Source organism: Cyprinodon variegatus, unplaced genomic scaffold (genome assembly GCF_000732505.1).
Source record: "Cyprinodon variegatus isolate N-32 unplaced genomic scaffold, C_variegatus-1.0 Scaffold493, whole genome shotgun sequence".
Classification (NCBI taxonomy): domain Eukaryota; kingdom Metazoa; phylum Chordata; class Actinopteri; order Cyprinodontiformes; family Cyprinodontidae; genus Cyprinodon; species Cyprinodon variegatus.
In genome coordinates this window covers 508,217-527,957 of record NW_015150946.1, presented here as the reverse complement: position 1 = coordinate 527,957, position 19,741 = coordinate 508,217, and the positions used below count along the sequence as shown (strand labels likewise).

At 37.0% G+C, this 19,741-nt stretch overlaps 1 protein-coding gene across 7 annotated transcripts in view; it reads left to right on the top strand.

Annotated features, from left to right (window-relative positions):
* The window catches only part of LOC107094597 (ELKS/Rab6-interacting/CAST family member 1-like), a 123,357-nt gene extending 107,677 nt beyond the window's left edge, over positions 1-15,680 (top strand). For 2 of the 7 annotated variants that reach the window (XM_015390316.1, XM_015390310.1), the window contains one exon: positions 14,227-15,679. In XM_015390316.1, the coding sequence (XP_015245802.1) occupies positions 14,227-14,364 (138 nt within the window). In that variant the 3' untranslated portion in view covers positions 14,365-15,679. Of the gene's footprint in view, positions 1-14,226 lie in introns of all 7 variants that reach the window. The other 5 variants (XM_015390317.1, XM_015390312.1, XM_015390315.1 and 2 more) reach the window with 4 other exon arrangements.
* The last annotated feature ends 4,061 nt before the right edge of the window (positions 15,681-19,741 follow it).

Genomic DNA, 19,741 nt, shown 5'->3' with positions numbered 1-19,741 from the left:
GGAAGGAAGGAAGGAAGGAAGGAAGGAAGGAAGGAAGGAAGGAAGGAAGGAAGGAAGGTTAGATATATGCTATGATTGATTGAGTCATTTAGATCAAGCCTTTATTTCTGTTAACTATTATTAGTTTCTTCTTGTAGCAAATTCAAAAAATTATTTTAGATTGGACCAATAAAAAAATCTTTTTAATACAGAAACTTTGGCAAAATAAAAACATTTAATACTTGCTTAAAGGCTATTTTCAGAATGTAAGTTTAATCTGACAATAATCATAAAAGTTGTTTAATTTAGACATTAAGCATTCATAATATTTGGGGTTCACTTTTTAAACTGCTTGGATAAACATACTTGCTGATTATGTCCTCATTTATTTACATGCAACTGCAACAGTCTGAATTGTAGATGTTTAAAAATATTTATAGACTCTATTAAAGCTTGTCTGAAATTATTTATAAAATAAATTTGTATGTATACAATAATACCTATACATTTCTAGAAGTAACTTGTGGTAATTTTCTAAGTAAATGCAGATTTTTTGCATTTTTTTAAGCAAAATGAATCCAAAACTTATTGTTTTTCTAATTTTAGGGGAAGGAAATAAGGATAGTTTGTGAGCTCTACAACAAGCAACGGCAACCAGCTATGTTCCTTTCTTTAAATTTAAATAGTATTTATGCATCACTGTCAGTTTAAGGTATTGATAAAGGGGAGAAAATGATGCATATGAACTCTTTTAGTTTGTCAATAATGGCTTTGTTTAAATCTCCATTTGGATGAATTGTTGAGAACAGTATTAAGACCTTAGATGTTGTTTGTTTAATTTGTTTTCCCTTCTGCCAGTGTCCATATTTACCCTCTCATTTATTCAAGCATAGAAAACTGTTTTCTTTGTTCCAGATATAGAATGTAATATATTTGGTTTCCGATGTATATAATCATTGTTTTTCCAGTTTTATCCTCTGATATCCGGAGGGTAAAATGATACCCTCTTCCTGGACTGGCAGGAACAATGTGTGAGCAATAATGTGTCTGTGTGAAAGCAAGGCTTTGGCTCTAAGGTCACAGATTGGGTGAAATCTGATTGACAGGACATACAAAAACAGGACAGGGCAGAGCTGGAACCTAAACATCACCACTGATAATGCAGACTGTAAATACATGGCTAACAATGGAAGTGGAAGTCCAGCTATGTGCATGACTGTCTGTTTAAGTAGGATTTTAGCATCCGCTGCGATTAAAGCGTTCAGTCATGGTTAAAAAAGAGGTACATCCTCTTTAGCAGCTCGCATGAAAAGTCAACAGTTATATATATCATCCTGGTTATCTATGAAATCTGTGGCAAACATTTGCATTTATCCTATGTGTAATTTTAATGCCCTTAGATTTGTGGCTCTAACTAAATTAAAAGTATGAATACTTTAGTAATCTATACCTGAAATATTGAGATGCACACATCCACTAAATTAATTAGCACTGCAGATGTGTGGACATGTACATAAGTGCTTGTTTTGTACATTAGAATTGACTATATACTGCTGTTTAGTTGTAAATAATACCCGGAATAGAAAAAAAAAATTACAATGCTGAATATATCTATATGATTTAATTTCTGGACATTATGTTAACACATATTTACTTTACATATTACCTACATGTAAAGGACATCTGTAAACTGCAGGGAAGAGTAAAAAGGAGGAGAAATGAGGTCTGTGTTTAGTAGAAACTGAGTCCCATCTGTTTGTTCGGAGTTGTGGTTTAGGGTGTCTAGGCTAGGCTTTCATTTGGACGCTCTGCTTCCTGCTCCAAGGATGGTTGTTTTCTCTTCAAATAATGACACATAGGACCATTATGACTGTTGTGCACATAGACATGTCCATACGCTGTGTCTCATTACTTTAAGGACAATAGATCAGCTTATCTCCTGCTGCCAAAAATAAACAAACACCAAACTGGTCCAAAAACAAAGTCTGAAGTGATTAATGCATGTGTGTGCTTTGAGGCATTTGTGTTTATTTTGTGTGACCAAACCAAATACACATAAAAAAAACAAAAAAAAGAATAAATTGTGGGACTCGGTGACACACACCAGGTCTGAGTACCTATTTCAAAGCCACACAATCACAAACGCACACATTTTGGCCTTCACTGGTCATTACTGACAAACTGCTGGTTTTCAGACTTGTTGAATCCGGGCTTAATGGCTTTACCAGGCGACCTCTTTTCCCATGCCTAGGTTTTTTTTTTTCTGTCCTTCTCTCCTCAACCTTGAACTTTCCTCTTGGCGTATCCCTTTCTCTCTTCTGTTTGTCTCTTCCCATTCTTCTTGACTTTCCTAATGTCACTGCCCATCGCTCTGGCTGCTCCATCTTCTTCTCTGGTCCCATTTTGGCTGCAGCCTTTCCTTTCTGCGGTTGCTGCTTCCCTTTCTTTCCTCGTTCGGTGGTAATGCAAATACAAGCTGGCCATGGCGACAGGTGAAGGCCAAAGACTTCCATTTACACGCAAAGTCAAACGTTCAGAGAGCTGCTTTCCACCTTCAACCCGTTCCCATTTTTTATCCAAAGTCCTGCACTCCTCACAGAGTTATTCATAGCGGAGGTCCAGCTTCACACTTTCATTCAGCATAAGTGTTGCAGATGTCTCCCTCAACAAGTTCATGCCCTCTGCAGACGTACTGGAACAATTTACTTCATGATTGTTGTAAGACACTGTAGGCATTGGACCAAAAGCAGCACTTAGTTCTGCTGCTGCTAAAGTAATGTACTGTATACAATGTTTTTTTGTTTTTTTACTTTGTTATTTCAGTTAAACACTTCTTTAAAAAATCAGAAATAAAAAAAACTACAGAATACAGTACTAGTTTTGAAAGGCTTTTAAATTAGATTATTATGGCCCATAAGCTATATGTTTTCTCTTTTTTAATATCATGTATTTCCAAACAGCTGAAACTTTTTTTTTTATCCTATTAGCATAAATAAAGTTTGATAGCCTAGTTGCAGCCAGCTGACTGACTGTGTAAACAATATGTGGGGGAGGGGCAGACCTTTGTTAAAATGGATTTAAAGTGTAGGGTTTGAAGCCCTGGTTAGGGTTTTAATAAAGGTAAGGTTTTATCAGGCCCAAAAAAAAAACATTGATCTTTTTCCTGAACAACACAGATCCAATTTTTTTATATATTTTTTTTCAAATGCAACCCAAGCTGCATTCATCTGACCTGTATGGTATTGATATTAGACAAAGGTCATTATTCTGCATTTTGCTTGACGGAAATTGAAGGATAAACAACAACCATGGCAGATGATAATGCAGAAATCTTTCCTTTCTCTTCTTTTTCTTTTGTCTTTATCCACCTTAAGAAGCTTGCATTGTTAATGTACTGGCTCTGGTTGGAAAATAAATGCAAGATGCGCTCCAGTACTACCCTAGATGTTTACTTCTATAAAAACAGCACGTTCCCTAAGTGTTATGTCATTGCATCCTCTACTGCGCATGCAGGACACTTAACAGTCTGATTTCAGAAAAAATTCATGAGCATTAAGGCTAGCAGCTGGGAAAGCTTTAGAAAGGCTCAAAAAAGTCAGCTGGTGACCAGAAATGGACAATATTGTGCTTGACTTGCCCTGAGTGCTGATGTACAGGTCTTCCTATCACTACCCCCTCAGATCTACCGTATATCCAGCCATTCAGCAAAGATCCTGCTACATGGCTGTACATCTTACTTTGGTATTTGACAAATTAGATGAGCCCTTGAATGATATATTACCGACTGCAAATTAAGTTGGAAAAAAGGGTAAAAACCTGATTGAAAATTTAGAAAGTAAAGCTAAAGGGTTAATATGCATCTAAGTTTATGTTGTACCTAAAAAAAATTGTTTTTCATGAATTTCTTAATATATTCGTGCAAGTTTGTTTCTTGTTATTACATTGACACAAATTTTTGCCATCAAAATATCCATATTTTTTTAATGTTCCAAAAATAATAAGGTTTCGTGCTTGATTCCAGTGTCACACTACAAAAATCTTTCTAAAAATTTGTGAAAATGTCTGAAAATAAGTGTATTTACCCTTAATCTGAGCAGGTAAATAAGTAAATCTCCCAGTGGAAGAAGCATTTTTATCCTTAAAATCAGATTATTTGATATTATGCACTTGAAATAGGAGACTGCACTTTTTTTTCCTTATTTTAAATCTAAATTTTGTTATTTCATTTGCAAAGTGTCTCATTTACCTGATCAATTCAAGACAAAATGTACTTATTTTAAGAGAAAATGACTTCATTTAGATATTTAAAGTCTTTCACAGAGTGCCCTTTAAAGGGTTAAATAAAGTTTCTACTGAGAAATTTTTTTTTTTTTTTTTGTCAGTATCATTTCTACTCTTCGCCCAGGCTGCAGGAGAGAGGAAGATTTAAGCAAACACCAAGAAGGCTAAAGAAGAAGGCCAGAAAATATAATTTAAATGCTGATTTTTTTTATTTTTTCTATGATTCATCTTTTCAAAGGTGACATTTTTACAGTAAAATCAACACCAGGGTGTTTATAACTTAATCTGCTTTAAAACGGTTGAACTAATGTTCTTTATATGCTTTAAATTGTCTCAATAGATCTGCTTTGACTGCACACAATTCATGCAGCAGGATTGTTCTCGTTTTCTCTCTTCAGCAGTTTATATTGTAAGTCCAGCCCTGTGTCCTCGGTCCTCGAGGGCCAATCCAAGTCTCATTTATATGCCTTGTAAGTCCTGTTCCCCATGTTGTTGTAATGCAAGCTACAGATCCATGAGGCCTATTTGTTAGATGGTGGAAACCTTTGAAGTCTGAGCTTGTAAATATGCATCTGTTCCTAAAACCAGTTTAGCTTATTAAATAGCCCATTAAAATAAAATAACCAACTTATGTTGTTTTGCCCACCAAACACTTTCTTCAGAGATGTTAAAGAGTGCAGTGTTCCATTCCTCCAGGAGCAGTTTTTAGCCACAAGTCGTCAAGCAGTGTTCCCACCACCGCTCGTTAGCTTATGTTATTAGCCAAGCTGCCTCCAGTGCGACTGTGCTGGACATTATGTGGGCACGTTTGGGTTTGGTGGAGCGCACACGGCCAACTTCTGAAGCATTTTACACACAGTGTAGTCTGTAAGAGCAGGAGAGTTTGAAGAAAAACAGGCAGATTTGAAGTCTGTAGAGGCCTATTTATATGTTTTGTTGCTCATAATGGTATTTCTGTGGCACTTTTTTAGTGTTTCTACTTTGCTTTAGGCTTTATATCATATAATTCCCCCCATTATAGAGTAGAAATGGGTTCAAATACACCCTGCAGACATTTTCAGATTCCTGATCCTTGCTCTCTTTACGCCAAAGTGTTTTTCTTCTGTACTGCTTCTACTTTAGAGTTCTGCATTTGATAGTTGTTTTCCTACAGTATATATTTAAAAGACGAACATGCTTGCTTTGTTGCAGTTTGAGCCTATTTAAAGAGTTTTCAAAGACAATTAAGATTTTAGGAAATGCTATGTTTTTTTTTATAATTATTTAGGTGTAATTATGGTTTAAAGAGAACATTCAGTTGCTTTAATAAGAAATAAATTCTTAGTCAATACAGTTGCCCTAATTGATTTTGTTTCAGATTTCATTAGGACAAAAGTATCTTCTTTCATTAATTAAGGGGCCCTTTATCTTTAAGCACCTGATTTTTTTTTTCTTTATTTGAGCTTCTTCCAAGGCCCCTCTCAATATATCTGTTGCTGTATTCAAACAAACTAAACTAGGCTACTGAATATTGTTGATGCAGCATTTCCATAGTTTTTTGTGGGGGTTCTGCAGAATAGCTAGTCGATTCAGTAGAGAAAATCCCTTGAAAATCCATTGACTGGACTGATCTGAACATGATGAGACTCATTTGACTGTTTAACTTGCTGTAAGAGTGATTTGGGCTGTGGGTGGGGGGGTCCTCCTTCTCCCTAATCTTAAGTCTTTTTCAGACTCCACTTGTTTGGCCTCCAGGGTTATTTTATATTTAGGTCCATCAATACTCACATTAATTCTGCAAATAGGACTTCTTGGGAATTTTTTTTTAACAACTCCAACCTATTTATGGTGTGAACAACTAAAATTTGTTCTTTCAGTATATTTTTCCGCCTTGGCTCTGCATCTCTGCTGCTCCTCCAGAGTCACCATAAGCCTATTTGCTGCTGCTCTGAATAAAGCTCTGCTTAAACATTTTAAAATCTTTAATAAGCAATGCTAATTTCTATAGTAAGTGACCCTGAGGGGGTTGGAATTAGGGTTGTATTTGGAATTTAGGGTTTTACATATAATTTTGAAGAGGATTTTACACATTTGCAACTTAACATTTGCCATATTTCTATTTGTAAATAATTTTTAGTTTTTTTTTCTTTTCCCTTTAACATTAAAAGAAAGGTTTATCACAAAATATGAAGTCAAAGTTTCATAGTGAACCTTTTTGATCTGAGGAGACACCAGATTCACTACTCAGGACAGGTTAAATTAGTCCAATCCTTAAAAAGTTGAAGTGAAGTGGATGGAGAGAGACATTTGGTTTAAGTTGTTCTAAATTAAATCCCTCTTTGAGAAACCAAAGGTAATTAAGTCCTTCACAGTCAGATGATACATTGGTAATTCCTTTCCTTTCTTCCTCCTTTGTGGAGTGTTTGTTCATGCTCCTATCTTCCTCTTCTGACTTATGGTGTCTTTAGAAAACATTAGCATTCCTCTGCAAAGAGGTTCAAGCCCTGCAACATGTGTCAGGAGGTCAGTGCACACACACATCTAAGCTGTCATCCTCATTCTAGGGCTGATAACCTGTGTGTGAATGAACATGGGGCACAGGCTGTTTCTGCAGTGTTTGTGTGTGTGCCCCCCTCCCCCTAAGACAGATAATGATCAATCATGATAATGGAGTTTTAATGGCTGCAGTAAAAAAAAGCAAAACAGACCCTCTCTGTGTAAGAGACACACATAACCCTTTTCACCTTCATCTTCCCTTCTTTCCTTAGACCCTTCTCAGTCAATCAGAATAGGATCTTTAACCTCATGCTATGAACTCCTTCACCTGTCACTTTAAAAAGGCTAAACTACCGTATCATACGTTCTGCCAGGAAGGACGAATCTGGCCTCTTCATTCTCTCCCCTTACATTAATCTGCCCCATTTTTTTCAACCACACACTTTGATTTAAAACAGAGCATCCAAATTCATAAAAACTGAAGCTGTTCCTGCAGTAAAGCTTTAGATTTAGACGCAGATGGAGCATTTATTGCTTAGCCTCAAGTGGGACTTTCTCATTGGGGGATGGAATTACAAAGCCCACTAAGTAGCTTAACAATAAACCAGGTTTCAATAAAGAATAGTGTCGATATTCTGCATAGAAATTGAAAAACATCAAGTTACTACCAGTCAAATTATTGAGTTATCTAGTCTTACTGTTACAGGGATATTAATAATGAGAATAAAATGCGTAATTCATATTTCCAATGAAAAATTTAGACCAGTACTTGCAAAAATCTCTTATTGACCAACTAAATCCCTCTAACTGGTGTACATCTATACTTGAGCTGAAACAATTAATGGATTAATCGTTTACTGGAGTCTAGAGACTCTAAAACACACCTTTAGCTGACGGAGCGTCACACTAAGAGAAGTAGTTATATCAAAACTGTTAAAAAATATATAAACATTTAGCATGTAAGATAAAAAAATAATTTATTTGTCAATATTTTCCACCCAGAACTCCTCAAATGGAAAAGTTTTAGTTTCAACTGGTTTAGTTTAATAAAAAATCTTCTTTAATTAACCTTTAGCTGTCATATTATGAATCGATTAATTGAAAAAATAATCAACAGATTAATCGGATTTGGAAAAAAAATTGTTAGTTTCAGCCCTAATCTATACCTGATAGATATTTGTATCCAATGAAGGGACAAAATGTAACCTTGAAAACAACAAAACCTTTGAAACAAGCAAGAATTTACACAGCAAAACAGAACAAGCTTGATGGTTGGCAAATAATTATTAAGAAGTGCTAAAACTTAGGGGGGAATATTGCTTTTTTTCTTTTCTTTTTTTGATACAGACTAAGTTCAATTTAATGTCTTGCAGCTCACACATGAAGCAGAAGTCTGTAATCAAACAAAAGCAATATAATGAAAATGTAACATCAAGAAAGGGACTAACACTTTATTTCTGTGTTGCAATCTTTATCTTTTCTGATCCTGATATAAAAAAATTTAAAAATCAATGATCGGTTCATAGTTCTTCTCTTGTTCACTTGTTTGTACTAAAGCTGTTCTTTTTAACCCATTTTCGGCCTATTTTGGACTGATTTTGTCAAACATGGGTCAAGGCCGCGTGAAAAAGCTCCACTAAACCAATTATCTCTTCTTAATCGTCCCTTATCTTTACTGCCGTGTTGTTCAGAGAGATTGCAGCTTAAAATGCAAAGCTATTAAGTTGAATTCCCTAAAAACACGGTCAAATTGATGCTGGCGATGTCACTGGGGTTCGCTGGAAAATAAAGCCCTCCCTCAATCGAAACAATCTCAAAGGTCTCTGTGGCCTGATAGGGTTAGAAGAACTGATATGAAAGGATGAAAATGATAAAAATCTGGGTGAAAACTGTCACGTAACAGATAACCTTGATAAGAGTTGGACTATGTGCTGAAAACTCCCCGCTCCTCCTCAAATCGAATTTTCCTTGCCTGTTATATGGTTGAGATTCCTGAAAGCTCTGATAATGCAGCATAGTTTTCTCCCTTAAATTCAAAATTGCCCCTAAAATCTATCTTCCTTTTTATCCACAGAGGTTTTTGGGTGGTGCACAGTACATTTTCAAAGCATGTGTTTCCTATATCCATCACCTGGAAAGAGTGAATGAGTCAGACTGATTGTTTGGAGCGTATTGGGGGTAGTCACCCAAATGGGCCTAGAGTTTCTCTTCTAACATGGCATTAAACTGTCCCGCATATTTTCTCCGAACCGTTTCTTTTATTGTTGTGTTTTCCCCACATCTGTGTTCATTGAACCCCCCCCCTCACCACATTTCACCAATGGAGATAAAATTCATGTTGCAGATGATGACACCGCTGCCGGGTATGGATAAGCTGGTCTGTTTTAGACATTTACTACCCCATCACCAATTACTTGAGTGATTGCTTTTCCCTAAAGGAGTTTCATGACTGAGAAGACAAAAAGCAGTTTCCTCCTTGGGTCAAATGGATCATAAACCCCTTTAAAAAACCCAAATGGCACACCGTCAGCACTGTCTACATGTTGCGTTGCTTAGTTCTGCTCCTTACATTGTCCCTTTTACACAGTAAAAATTTGCAAACTGAGTAAATATATCCAAAATATATATTTTTATTTGGATTTCATCTTATGGAGGAGCATAAACTAAAAGCAAAAGGTCAATAATGAAGCTCCTAAAGCTGCATGTCTTGTTTTATGTCTCTACCAGCTTTCATACATTCCTCCTATTTAGCTCAACCTCTGTCCGAATGAATGAAACTTAACCTTTCAAATCCTTGCACAGATTTTCTGTTACTTTTTAGTTTGTGACTAAACTAGCCTATCTTAGGAATCCTTGTCCCGTTCTAAGCTCAACCTTCCCTCCAGTCTAAAGTCATTTCTAGCATTTCCCTATATTTGGCCTCTTATATTTCCTCATTAACTCTTGCAAACGTCCCTCTCGCTGCTGAAGCAAAGCTTTCCCTCAGCATGATGCTGTTCTTAACGCCTTTGACCAGAGCGCTGTGTCTCCTGCAGGGATCATGGCGAGCTGCAACCATTTGCAGTCTACTTACCTTCTTGACGTTCTTCCATTAGTACGAAACTTGTGGTTGATTCTCCCTCCTGAGCTAAAGGTCTTTGCAGCTCCTGCAATTAGATTTTTCTAAGATTTAAGTTGACAGTTGAAGTAGATGAAATTAGATGGTTTTCTAATATTTATTTTATAAGAATCTGTTTCTGTAAAAACTGACTTGCTTTGTCGGCAAACAATATTAGTGATAAATAGATATGAAAATAAGAGAAAACTGCTAATTAGAAGGAAGCTGCCTTACAGCCTATAAATAGATGCTTAGTCGAATAAATATGTTTTAGTTTGTATATTTTTTGATCATCATGTAATCAAATTCAGTTCAACAGTTTGGAATCAAGCATCACAAACTGAAGCTGCCAAGACCGCCAGAATTTAATAGAAATGTTTAAAACTGGTTTCAGATATCCTAATTTGTATCCCCTGGTTTGAGCCGAGATTCAGTAAAAAAAAAAAAAAAGTTAACTATTTCAGTCTCTCCAATAATAAAAACGGCCCAATATATGGATAATAAGCAATATATGCATGTCCTTTATAGGGAGGGTTTCATTAATCATTAGTATTATTGCTTGGAGCACTTTTACACATGAATAACGCCACTGTTATATATAAAACCACCGAAGGTTTTCTGGCTAAAGGATGAGAGGAGAGTGGAGAGGTTCAGATATAATGAGGGGATATTTGCCAGTATCTGACCCAGGCCTCACACACACACACCATCGTAAATGTAGGCTTGTGTTACATGACTGTTTGTGCGGCACTCTTATTGATACAGATGTATCGGTCATTAAGCCAGTTAGATTTGACGTCTCAGCTCGACCGTGGCCAAAGAAAATAACAGCGTTGCTCTGCTACAGAAATGTTCCAGAGAGAGAGCCTCGCTGTGGTGTTTTCAGATTACAGACTCATGTGTTTAAATGTCTGTAGTTGTTTTGTGTCTGACTTCAAACATGCTTAGTAGTTACAAACGGCAAACCTCTAACCACTGGGCTACATTGGACTGGAGGCAGAGGTTACTGCCCTACGCCATGACACCCTCCTCCTCTCTCGATACTTGGCTCCATCCTGCTCCTCTGTTCAATCCTCTAGAGATCCTCTTTTCTCTGCTGTCAGCAAGAACTACCCCCCCTCCCCATCCATATTAATGTTGGGAGTACAGCATTACATAATGACTGCGTTAGTAACGGAGTTACGTTCCTCCGTGGGTCCTTCCCCCAAAGTTGAGATGTTTCTCAACTCCAGTCGTGCCTCAACGTGTAGGTGTCATCTAATTGGTGGATTGCTGGTGAACTGTCAGACCAGCATACCCATAGTCAATACCCGTTTATCCCTTTAGTTGTGTACAAAAAAATACACTTTAAGCTACTTTAACTGGCGTGTATCTCTTTAGTCATGTACAAAAAAAAAAAATGGTTACACTTTTTGGTGGGGTTTTTTTAAGCGTATGGCGATCTAATCTTAAACTGTTTTTTTGTACATGAATAAAAGGATACACCCCTGTCGAGGTAGTTTCAACTATATTTTTCGTACAAAGTTAAAGAGATAAACAGGACCAGACATCTGATATCTTGCGCATGCACATTGACTATGGGTATGCTGATCTGACAGGGTATGCTGGTCTGAATGAACACCGGTCCCACTTTGTCCATATCAGTTGTTCTGTCCTTGGCGAAGACACCTTCACCAATCTTGCATTCTGTTGGTGGTCAGACTCGATGTAACGGCAGCCTCGTCTCTAATAGTGTCTCCCTAAATCGCCTTTGCCAAATACCTTCCATGTTTTTACCATTTTTGGGGTTTTTATTAGGGCTGGGTAAAAAAATCGATTTAATTGATTTTGGATCGATTCCTTTACATTTTTGCAAAATCGATGTCTAGGGAATGAGATTGATTAGTTTTATAGTGACACGCGTGACGTTCACATTCAAATGAGCAGGAAAGATGCTCTCAAGATGACTTCAAGCCAGACAGCTGCAAATATAGCCACTAGTTTGACTGAAGACATTAACAAATGGGGGCTGACCAGCAAAAACCCTGTAGTTGTTACAGACAACGCTGCAAATATGGTTTGTGCATGGAAGATAATGCAGCTCATGCGTGTCAGATGTGTCCCCACTGTGTCACATCTGCTTGCTCGAGTGAGGCTTCCCTTTTTCACTTTTCACAAACAAGTTTGCACTTTTGAGACCGTTTTGTTCACGTCTCAAATTTAAACTGTCCGATTTACAAGTTTGCACTTTGTGTTTTACATGACAGGAAAAAAATAAAATACATGAGTATTTTGAAACACAGTTAAACCACTTTAATTATTGTAAAAACAGATTGAATCGAAATTAATTGATTTAGAACTGTATGAATCAAAATCGAATCAATTCAGGACTTTGGCGAAAATACCCAGCCCTAGTTTTATGCACATTTTTAAACCTCTAGCTGCCAATTTAGAGTAAAACAAAATGAATTTAAAGAGTAATTCATCTTCTTTATTATTCCATCTACTTGTGCAACGCTGGCAGCTGAACAGCCCCATGGCGTAAGGCTGCCACCACCATTTGGATTTGAAAAATCTCAAAGCCATCTGTCATTTTGACAGATAGAAATTCACACCCTGACCCCTTGGTGGCTAAAGTGCAATAATGATCTGTTTGAGGCAAAACTCCCAAACCTAATGAAAACAGCCTTGTAGGAATCCAACTTGACGCATTTAATTACACAGTTTAGGTCAATACAGAAGAGGAGGAATTTTGAGACGATCCTTTCAGGCCACATCAGGTAAGTTTTAGTGCAATTGCTTAACTTCATTATTTTATGTTGAGTTTTTTTTTTTATAATTGCAGAGCAAATTTATAAATATATATCATGGTTGATGTAGATTAATCATTTTTGACATGGATTGTGATAAAAACGTATAAAAATAAATGCTTTATTATTATTTAAAAAACGGTCAAAATGAAAATGCAGAAGCTCTTGTGTTTTTCCAGGGCAGTTGTGGCTAACGTAGCTTAATTAACATATCAGAGTGTGAATGGCTAAATGTTGTGTAAAAAGCTCTGGGGTCTTCAGACAAGACAGAAGTCCTTTACTATTTCCAGCTACAGCTATTTTGGTAGTTCAGGGCGCTGGGATAATGGGTTTTGTTCAACATGCCCAGAAAGACAGTGTACCTATGTGTTCTCTTAAGAAGCGTTTCACATTCAGAGCCATAGCTGGACCGAGCAGGATCAGACCGCAGCCCCATCAGAGCCTCCTCAGCCTGAAACTGCTGCTCCTGTGCGTCACTGCCCACCCCCTCTATGGAGGGCATGTGGCTGCTTAGGAGTCATGCTTTGTGTCTTTCTGCCTGGAAGAGCTAACCTGACAATCAGATTGATGTGTAGAACTGAGTTGAGTTCTACGTTATCAATCTGGGATGGCTGCTGTTTAATCTGTGTTTAAAAAAAGGATGGACATTTAGTACAAGGCTTAAAACTGATTGGGTGACGTGGCAGCTAGTACCCGCCTTCTGTAGTATGATTTCAGCCAATCGACAGGATGATCACAGTAGGATTCATCTGCAGCTTCTTGCGTGTTTTCACAACTAGTGGAGTAAACTGATAAATCAACCTTTTTTTCCAAATCCCATCTTCAAATGCACAAAGCGCTTCTCTTTGCTCCTTTTTCCTAACGAGAAATTGGCGCTAATTTAGGTCATACCGAGTCAATTACGGTATCAACAGGTGAGTCCTCCAGCGTAGTCCTGTCTGTAATGTCCGGTAAGGCCTCTTTGACTTTTTTTCCAGCGTTTCATTGTCATTACTCTGTCATAAGTACAGAGCAACAAAATTAAATCTCTGCATTTAACCCATCCCCTTAGAGAGCAGAGGGCTGCTATCGTGCAGCGCCTGGGGAAGCAGTGTGGGGGTTAAGGGTTTTGCTCAGGGACCCAGAGTTGCAGTCTGTGGGAGTGGGGCTTAAACTCAGAACCTCAGAATTCCAAGAGCAATGTCCTAACCACTAGGTCGCCACTCCCCAAAGCAGGCATTAGCGTGAAGCGTCTTGCATAAGGACCCTCACTGGCAGCTCATGACTATCATCATTCATACATCTCCCGCCCCAAAAACCACTTCTGGCATGTCATTGGTCGGACTCACTGATTGTCACGAGACGGACGTATTATTAGGAATCTTTAAACAATCCATCTTGCAGCGCAAAGTTATGGAAGAGCTGCTTCCTCCCAAAGCCAGGTCAACTTGTCGTTTGCTGCTCTTGGTTTCAAAACTTTGTAACATTCTCACCTCCAGTTGACCAACTGGAATATTTTGGCTGCCTGGTTGTTTACCAGCTAAGGCTGAAATGCTATGAAAAGGTATGGAAAGAAAGTAAATAAAATAAAATCTTATCAGTTCTTCTTCTTCTTGTTTCTTTTAGTTGGAGGCGGAGTTAGCACTGTGTGAGAGGGAGGGGGCGGAGCTCCAGGAGTATGCCAATCAGGTCCTGCAGCAGATCGCCGACCGATGCCCGGACATTTTGGAACAAGTCGTCAACGCCTTGGAGGACAGCTGCTGACTTTGCACACACACACACACGCACACACTCAGAGTGAGACTGAGTTCACACTCATTTGCATGCAAAATTAAAAAAAGAAAAAGGAAAAATTGAGCGTGCACACACAAAAAGAATCACACATCTCCTGCAAGCTGCCACAATCTTCCTGAAGCAGAATGATCATCATTGTTGGAGATGTTCTCTGTGCTTTAGTTTACGAAGACTTTTGGTACACTTTATGAGAGAAAAATACATTTCCATTGCCAGCTGAAGGAAATGGTGTTCCTTGGTCAGTCTAAAGTGCTTAATTGGCAGATTCAATCAGAATAGATATATTTTTCTAACTCTTCTTAGAAAGAAAGCACCTGACCATCTGTTCCACTCACCATAAGTCCTGGCAGGCTGCGGTTCCACTGTGGGAAAACGTTTTCAACCTGAGACTGAAGCTTCATAAAATGATCCAGGCTGTTTCTGATGCTAGACTTGCACGTTTTTGCCACATTTTTATGATTAGTTGAAGTATTTTTATTTCAGCTGCCTTTTGCTCTTTGCATCATTTGCTGCTATAATGTTTTTTTTTTTCTTTTTAACATTTAGGCCTTTTTTGTTTTGATTAGAAAGTCCTTAAATTCCTCAGTACCTCCTTCACCTACAGGCACCTTGGAAAGGATTGATAAAGAGCTTCAAAAGTGTATTTTTACAGCAGGATAATTATTTTTAGCTCTGCTGTTCATAGTTAGTACTTTGTACAGCCTTCTTTTGCCCATTCGACAGCTTTTGGTCTTTATATCACAAACTCAGAGCAGATGCAGTGAGATATTGGATCATATATCTTTACACAGTCTCTCTATGTCGCCCATTTGTCCTTATGGTGGTTATTTCCCAAATGTTTGAGTTTATTATCCTGTTAAAATTTATTTTTTCTACCACACTCTGATTTACAATGTTTCAGTATTACCTGGCATTTGTGATGCCCTGCAGTCTAACTTTAATTTTAAACATTAAAATCAGCCTCTTTTAATACTGAAAATTTAAGGCAAAAATGAACAATTGTATCTGTTAATTTTTAAAATTAAAACACGCCTTATTAAAATGTCATGTTTTCCTCTCATAGTAGATGAGAGAAACCCGCCTCCGTTTCATTTCATGTTTAGACCCAAATGGAAAAAGAAGTAGGTTAATAACTAACTAAAAGTTTTAAAGACACATTTAGGAAGTAAAATATCAGCAAAAAAAAATTTAGCTGCATTTTGTTTCCAGGTAACATTAATATTCTTTTAAATTTTTTCTCCTTCTTAATAGATGTAATAAAAAAATAAAAAAAACGCTTCGCCCACACTGCAAAAACGATCTAGAAATATGTAAAAGTTTCTTAAATTAAGTGTATTTACCCTTAATTTGAGTAGGTAAATGAGGTAGTTTGCCAATGGAATGAGTATTTTTACTCTTAAAATAAGATAATTAGATACTATCCACTTGAAATAAGACAATGCAATTGTGTTTTCTTATTTTAAGTGTGAATTGTCTTGTTGCATTGGCAAAATGCATCTCTTACCTCCTCAATCCAAGAACAAATGCTCTTATTTTAAGAAAAAATGAGGTTTTTATCTAGGTTTAGATTTTTTTCAGTGCATACCTTTAGTGTTGCATAATGACTTTCTACCCATCCTTCCCAGAGGTGCACACAGCTGTGCAATGTGAGGGTGCTCCAGTTGTAAGTTGGATTTTCCGTTGTTTAAATTGTAAAGGAATATGTCTAACTGATATCATGAAGTTGTAATTTGTCGTTGCTCATGAACAACAATGAATCTCGCAGCAGAACCTTTATTCAAACACAGATGTACTGTAGATATAGACCACGTCTCAACTTCTGGAAAACCAACATCTTCTGTTCAGGTTAGTCGTCCTTTAAAACCTCGTCCTTCACTCTGTCCATTTAAGCGTTAAGAGGTGAAATCTGAACTCACTGAAAGGTCATCTTTCTGAGAATAAAGGAAGTAAATGTTATATACAGATTGTTTTTCTTGTTTCTTTTGAAAGTGTGCATTAAAGTATTATCATATATCTGTTGGTCTGATTCATGACGTGTCAAAATCCTTTTCTTTTGTCAGTTTGTGAATAATTGGTTTGTATGGATGTATGCTTAACCTGCAGCAGCTTTGTTTCCCACCAGGGAGACAGATTCATCTCGTTCTTGTTCAGTTTGGCACTGACAGTATTAGTATGGTTCAGATTAGTTCACATTATAATTTTTAATCAGATGTGTGATTGTTGAAACTTATTTTATCTTTTAAAAAGTCACCTGGTTGGAGACAAAGCTTGAAGATTTGGATTTATGTTTTCAGATCTAACTGGTTTTCAGGTTTTTTTATGCGCACATGAAAGCCGCTGGCTTCTTTAATTAAACATGTTTTTCGGATGGTTTATAAAACCTGTGTGTCTTATTTAAAGAAGAAAATCTGTCAGATTTAAGCTTGCGTGTTGAATTCATTCTTTCGTTATTGTTTCTACTGTTTCTGACCGTTACCAGAAAGGTCGGTGACTGCGACTCGCTCTGAACTTGTGGACACATGAGAGAAATAAATAAATGAATGCTTTATCTTCACTCTTGTTTTAAGTCCTGTCAGTTTTTATGATTTCTTCTCTTGTTTTTGAGTTTCTGTTTAGACATAAATTGATAACAGGCCCCATTTAGGCTGCACATGGAAGAAGATAGAGGAGGAATGGGTGCAGGGGCCAGTGTCTGCAAGGAAAGGTAACATTAATGTACCACGTATGTTTAGATTAAATTATACTTTTTATATTTAAGAATGAACTGAGGATAAAATAAATAATCTTTTTCTATTTCTAAAAAGGGAATATGGGCTAGAGCTTTAAACTTTTTAAATTTCTGTAATCTACAAAGTCTTTACTAACTATAAGAATATAAACCTCCATGAGTATTTAGATTAAAACAACAAGGGCTAAGAAATCATATTGCATTTTTTATCATTAAATAAAAGTGGTTTCACTTTCCTGTTGGAAGGGCGCGTTTTGACCCCAGCAACCGCCCTTTTAGGGAAAAAAAATCATTGGTTCCACCCATCGTTCTTAATCTGGGACACAAGTATTACTGGAAGCACTTGGACTGCATTTTAAGAGGTTCTAAAAATGAGAAAAATGCAAACAAATCAATCGTAAAGAAGAGCCAATGAGCAGAAAGAAAAATGCACGGCACAAACTGTAGCAGACGATTTGAACCAGGAGTGATCTTTGAATTTAGCTCTAAAAGCAGAGCTTAGATGAATGAAATTAAATTAATCTCAGCTGCTTGAAAGCAAGTAGGATTTTTCCACTGAGCTGCTCAGTTAATAGGCTAACTGTAATACAATCTCAAGTTTTTTTAATGAAATTTAAAAATCATTGAAATGTAGATAAACTTTGTTTTGTTTTATTTTCTATCAGATATAATTAATTTCTATTTTTAAAGCAGCCATGTTGAATTTTAAGCTCTGATTAGGTGATAGACACCAAGCTTTCCCATTTGGAAGTCCACCTTTAGGGGACCTGCCTGCTAACTTTATAAATGTCATCCTCTGAATAAAAACAAATATTGAGGAAGATGAATTACCCTTCAAATTAATTTGGTTTCACCTCAAATTGACAGCTAGAAGTTTACAACTTGGAACAAGTTTGATGTTTCCCATGCACATTAAAGCTGGTTTTAGAATGGATGCAGCAGGAAAACGTTAAGCTTCAGTAATGGCCGCAGCCCGACTCTGTTAAAATTTTATGGACACCAGCGCTGCATGTATCGAAGCATAATATCATATCCTCTCCTCACAGACTCTCCTCTGGTTTCCATTCGCCTCCTCCATTTCCCCTCTATCTCCTTCCACATGCAGACTAAACGGTGCCTGTTATCTTGTTGAGTGGTTTATTTTCCTCTCCGCCTACTTTGGGGACATGATTGCATACCCCAGGCCTCTTTATCTGAACCTGCATCCTTCAGAAAGGCTTCTTCTCACACCAGTTCTTCAGCACACAGACACAGACTGACCCCCGCTGTGCCATCTGCCTGGAAACTCTTTGACTTTTTGGATCTTAACGGCGACTCAGTCAGCTTCTGGGGGTGTGCAAACAGATTAATGACAGAGAAGGCCTCCCACAAACATACACAGTCTTAATGGATGTTTGGTAGACGCTCACTGAACCAGAAAATGTGCTTCAACAGACCTGGCTTTGACCCTCACCTGACGCTTGACCTTCCATTCAGGTGAATGTGCTCCCTCTCTTTCTCACCATGCTTTAAAAAACAACCTCCCGACAGTCTGTAAATGTAACATGTGTTTACCCCCACATATGGCAGCGCTCCCTGTCTGTGTGCATGATTTCTGCAGAGGCTTCTGTTTTCTCCATCTACTGTCCCAATAAAAGCCAGCGGAGTGAGGCAGAGGGGATGGACGGAGCGAGCGGGAGGAGGAAGAGATACGGCTGTATGAGTCTCTGATTTATGTGATGGAAAGAGATAGGTGGAAACATGGAGACACACCACACTGAGCAGCAAGCATCATTTTATCATCCCTGCTCAAGTTCTTTTAAATTTGTTTCAGAGTGCAGAAAGTGAGATTCCTGAAAATGAATATTAACAGAAAAAAAATTGTCTTGAGAATGAAAAACTTCTTTTAACCATAAACCTTTCAAAAATGGCATTAATTTCTTAATCGGTAAAAAATTTCTATGTACGTTTGAAAATAAAGCCATATGAGATTAACAAGTATTTGACATCTAAGATTAAATAAGGTTTATTGGATTTATTACTAACAGCAAATCAACTTCAGATAAAACCCAGAACATTTAAAAAAACAAATATTTTTATTTTTCAATGATAAAATGTATTAATTTTATGAAACTGCTCCAATAAGAGGCTTACTTTACCAAATAAAAACATTTTTACCTACTCATCCATAAGTATTTATTCCTGTGTAGTTTGACCTGCAGACTCAGAATTATTGCATGAACTGATTTTTTTATAATGTTTTAATATATGTAACAAACAGTTTAACATCAGAAAAAGTAAACATGTTCATCCTAAATGGCTTCAATCAGCAGTTTAATGTGTAAATAATCTGATTGTTCAGTGTCTGGCCTGATTATTCTGTAAGAGATTATTTAGGGAAATTCTTTATGATAGTTCTTTAAGATTTAGTCCTTATTTTTTGCAAACAGAAAAATATTTTTCCTGTTTGCATCAGTATGAGAAAAAAATCTGAAATTGAGTTAACCCTAAATAATTTGATTATTTTAGTTTTAAAAATGAACAGTTTAAAAGACTAAAACATGATATCTAGAAAAGCACTCAAAGTGCAGACCTCCGCCAAGCAGCAAATTTTACCCCAAATTCAAACTATAGCTAAAA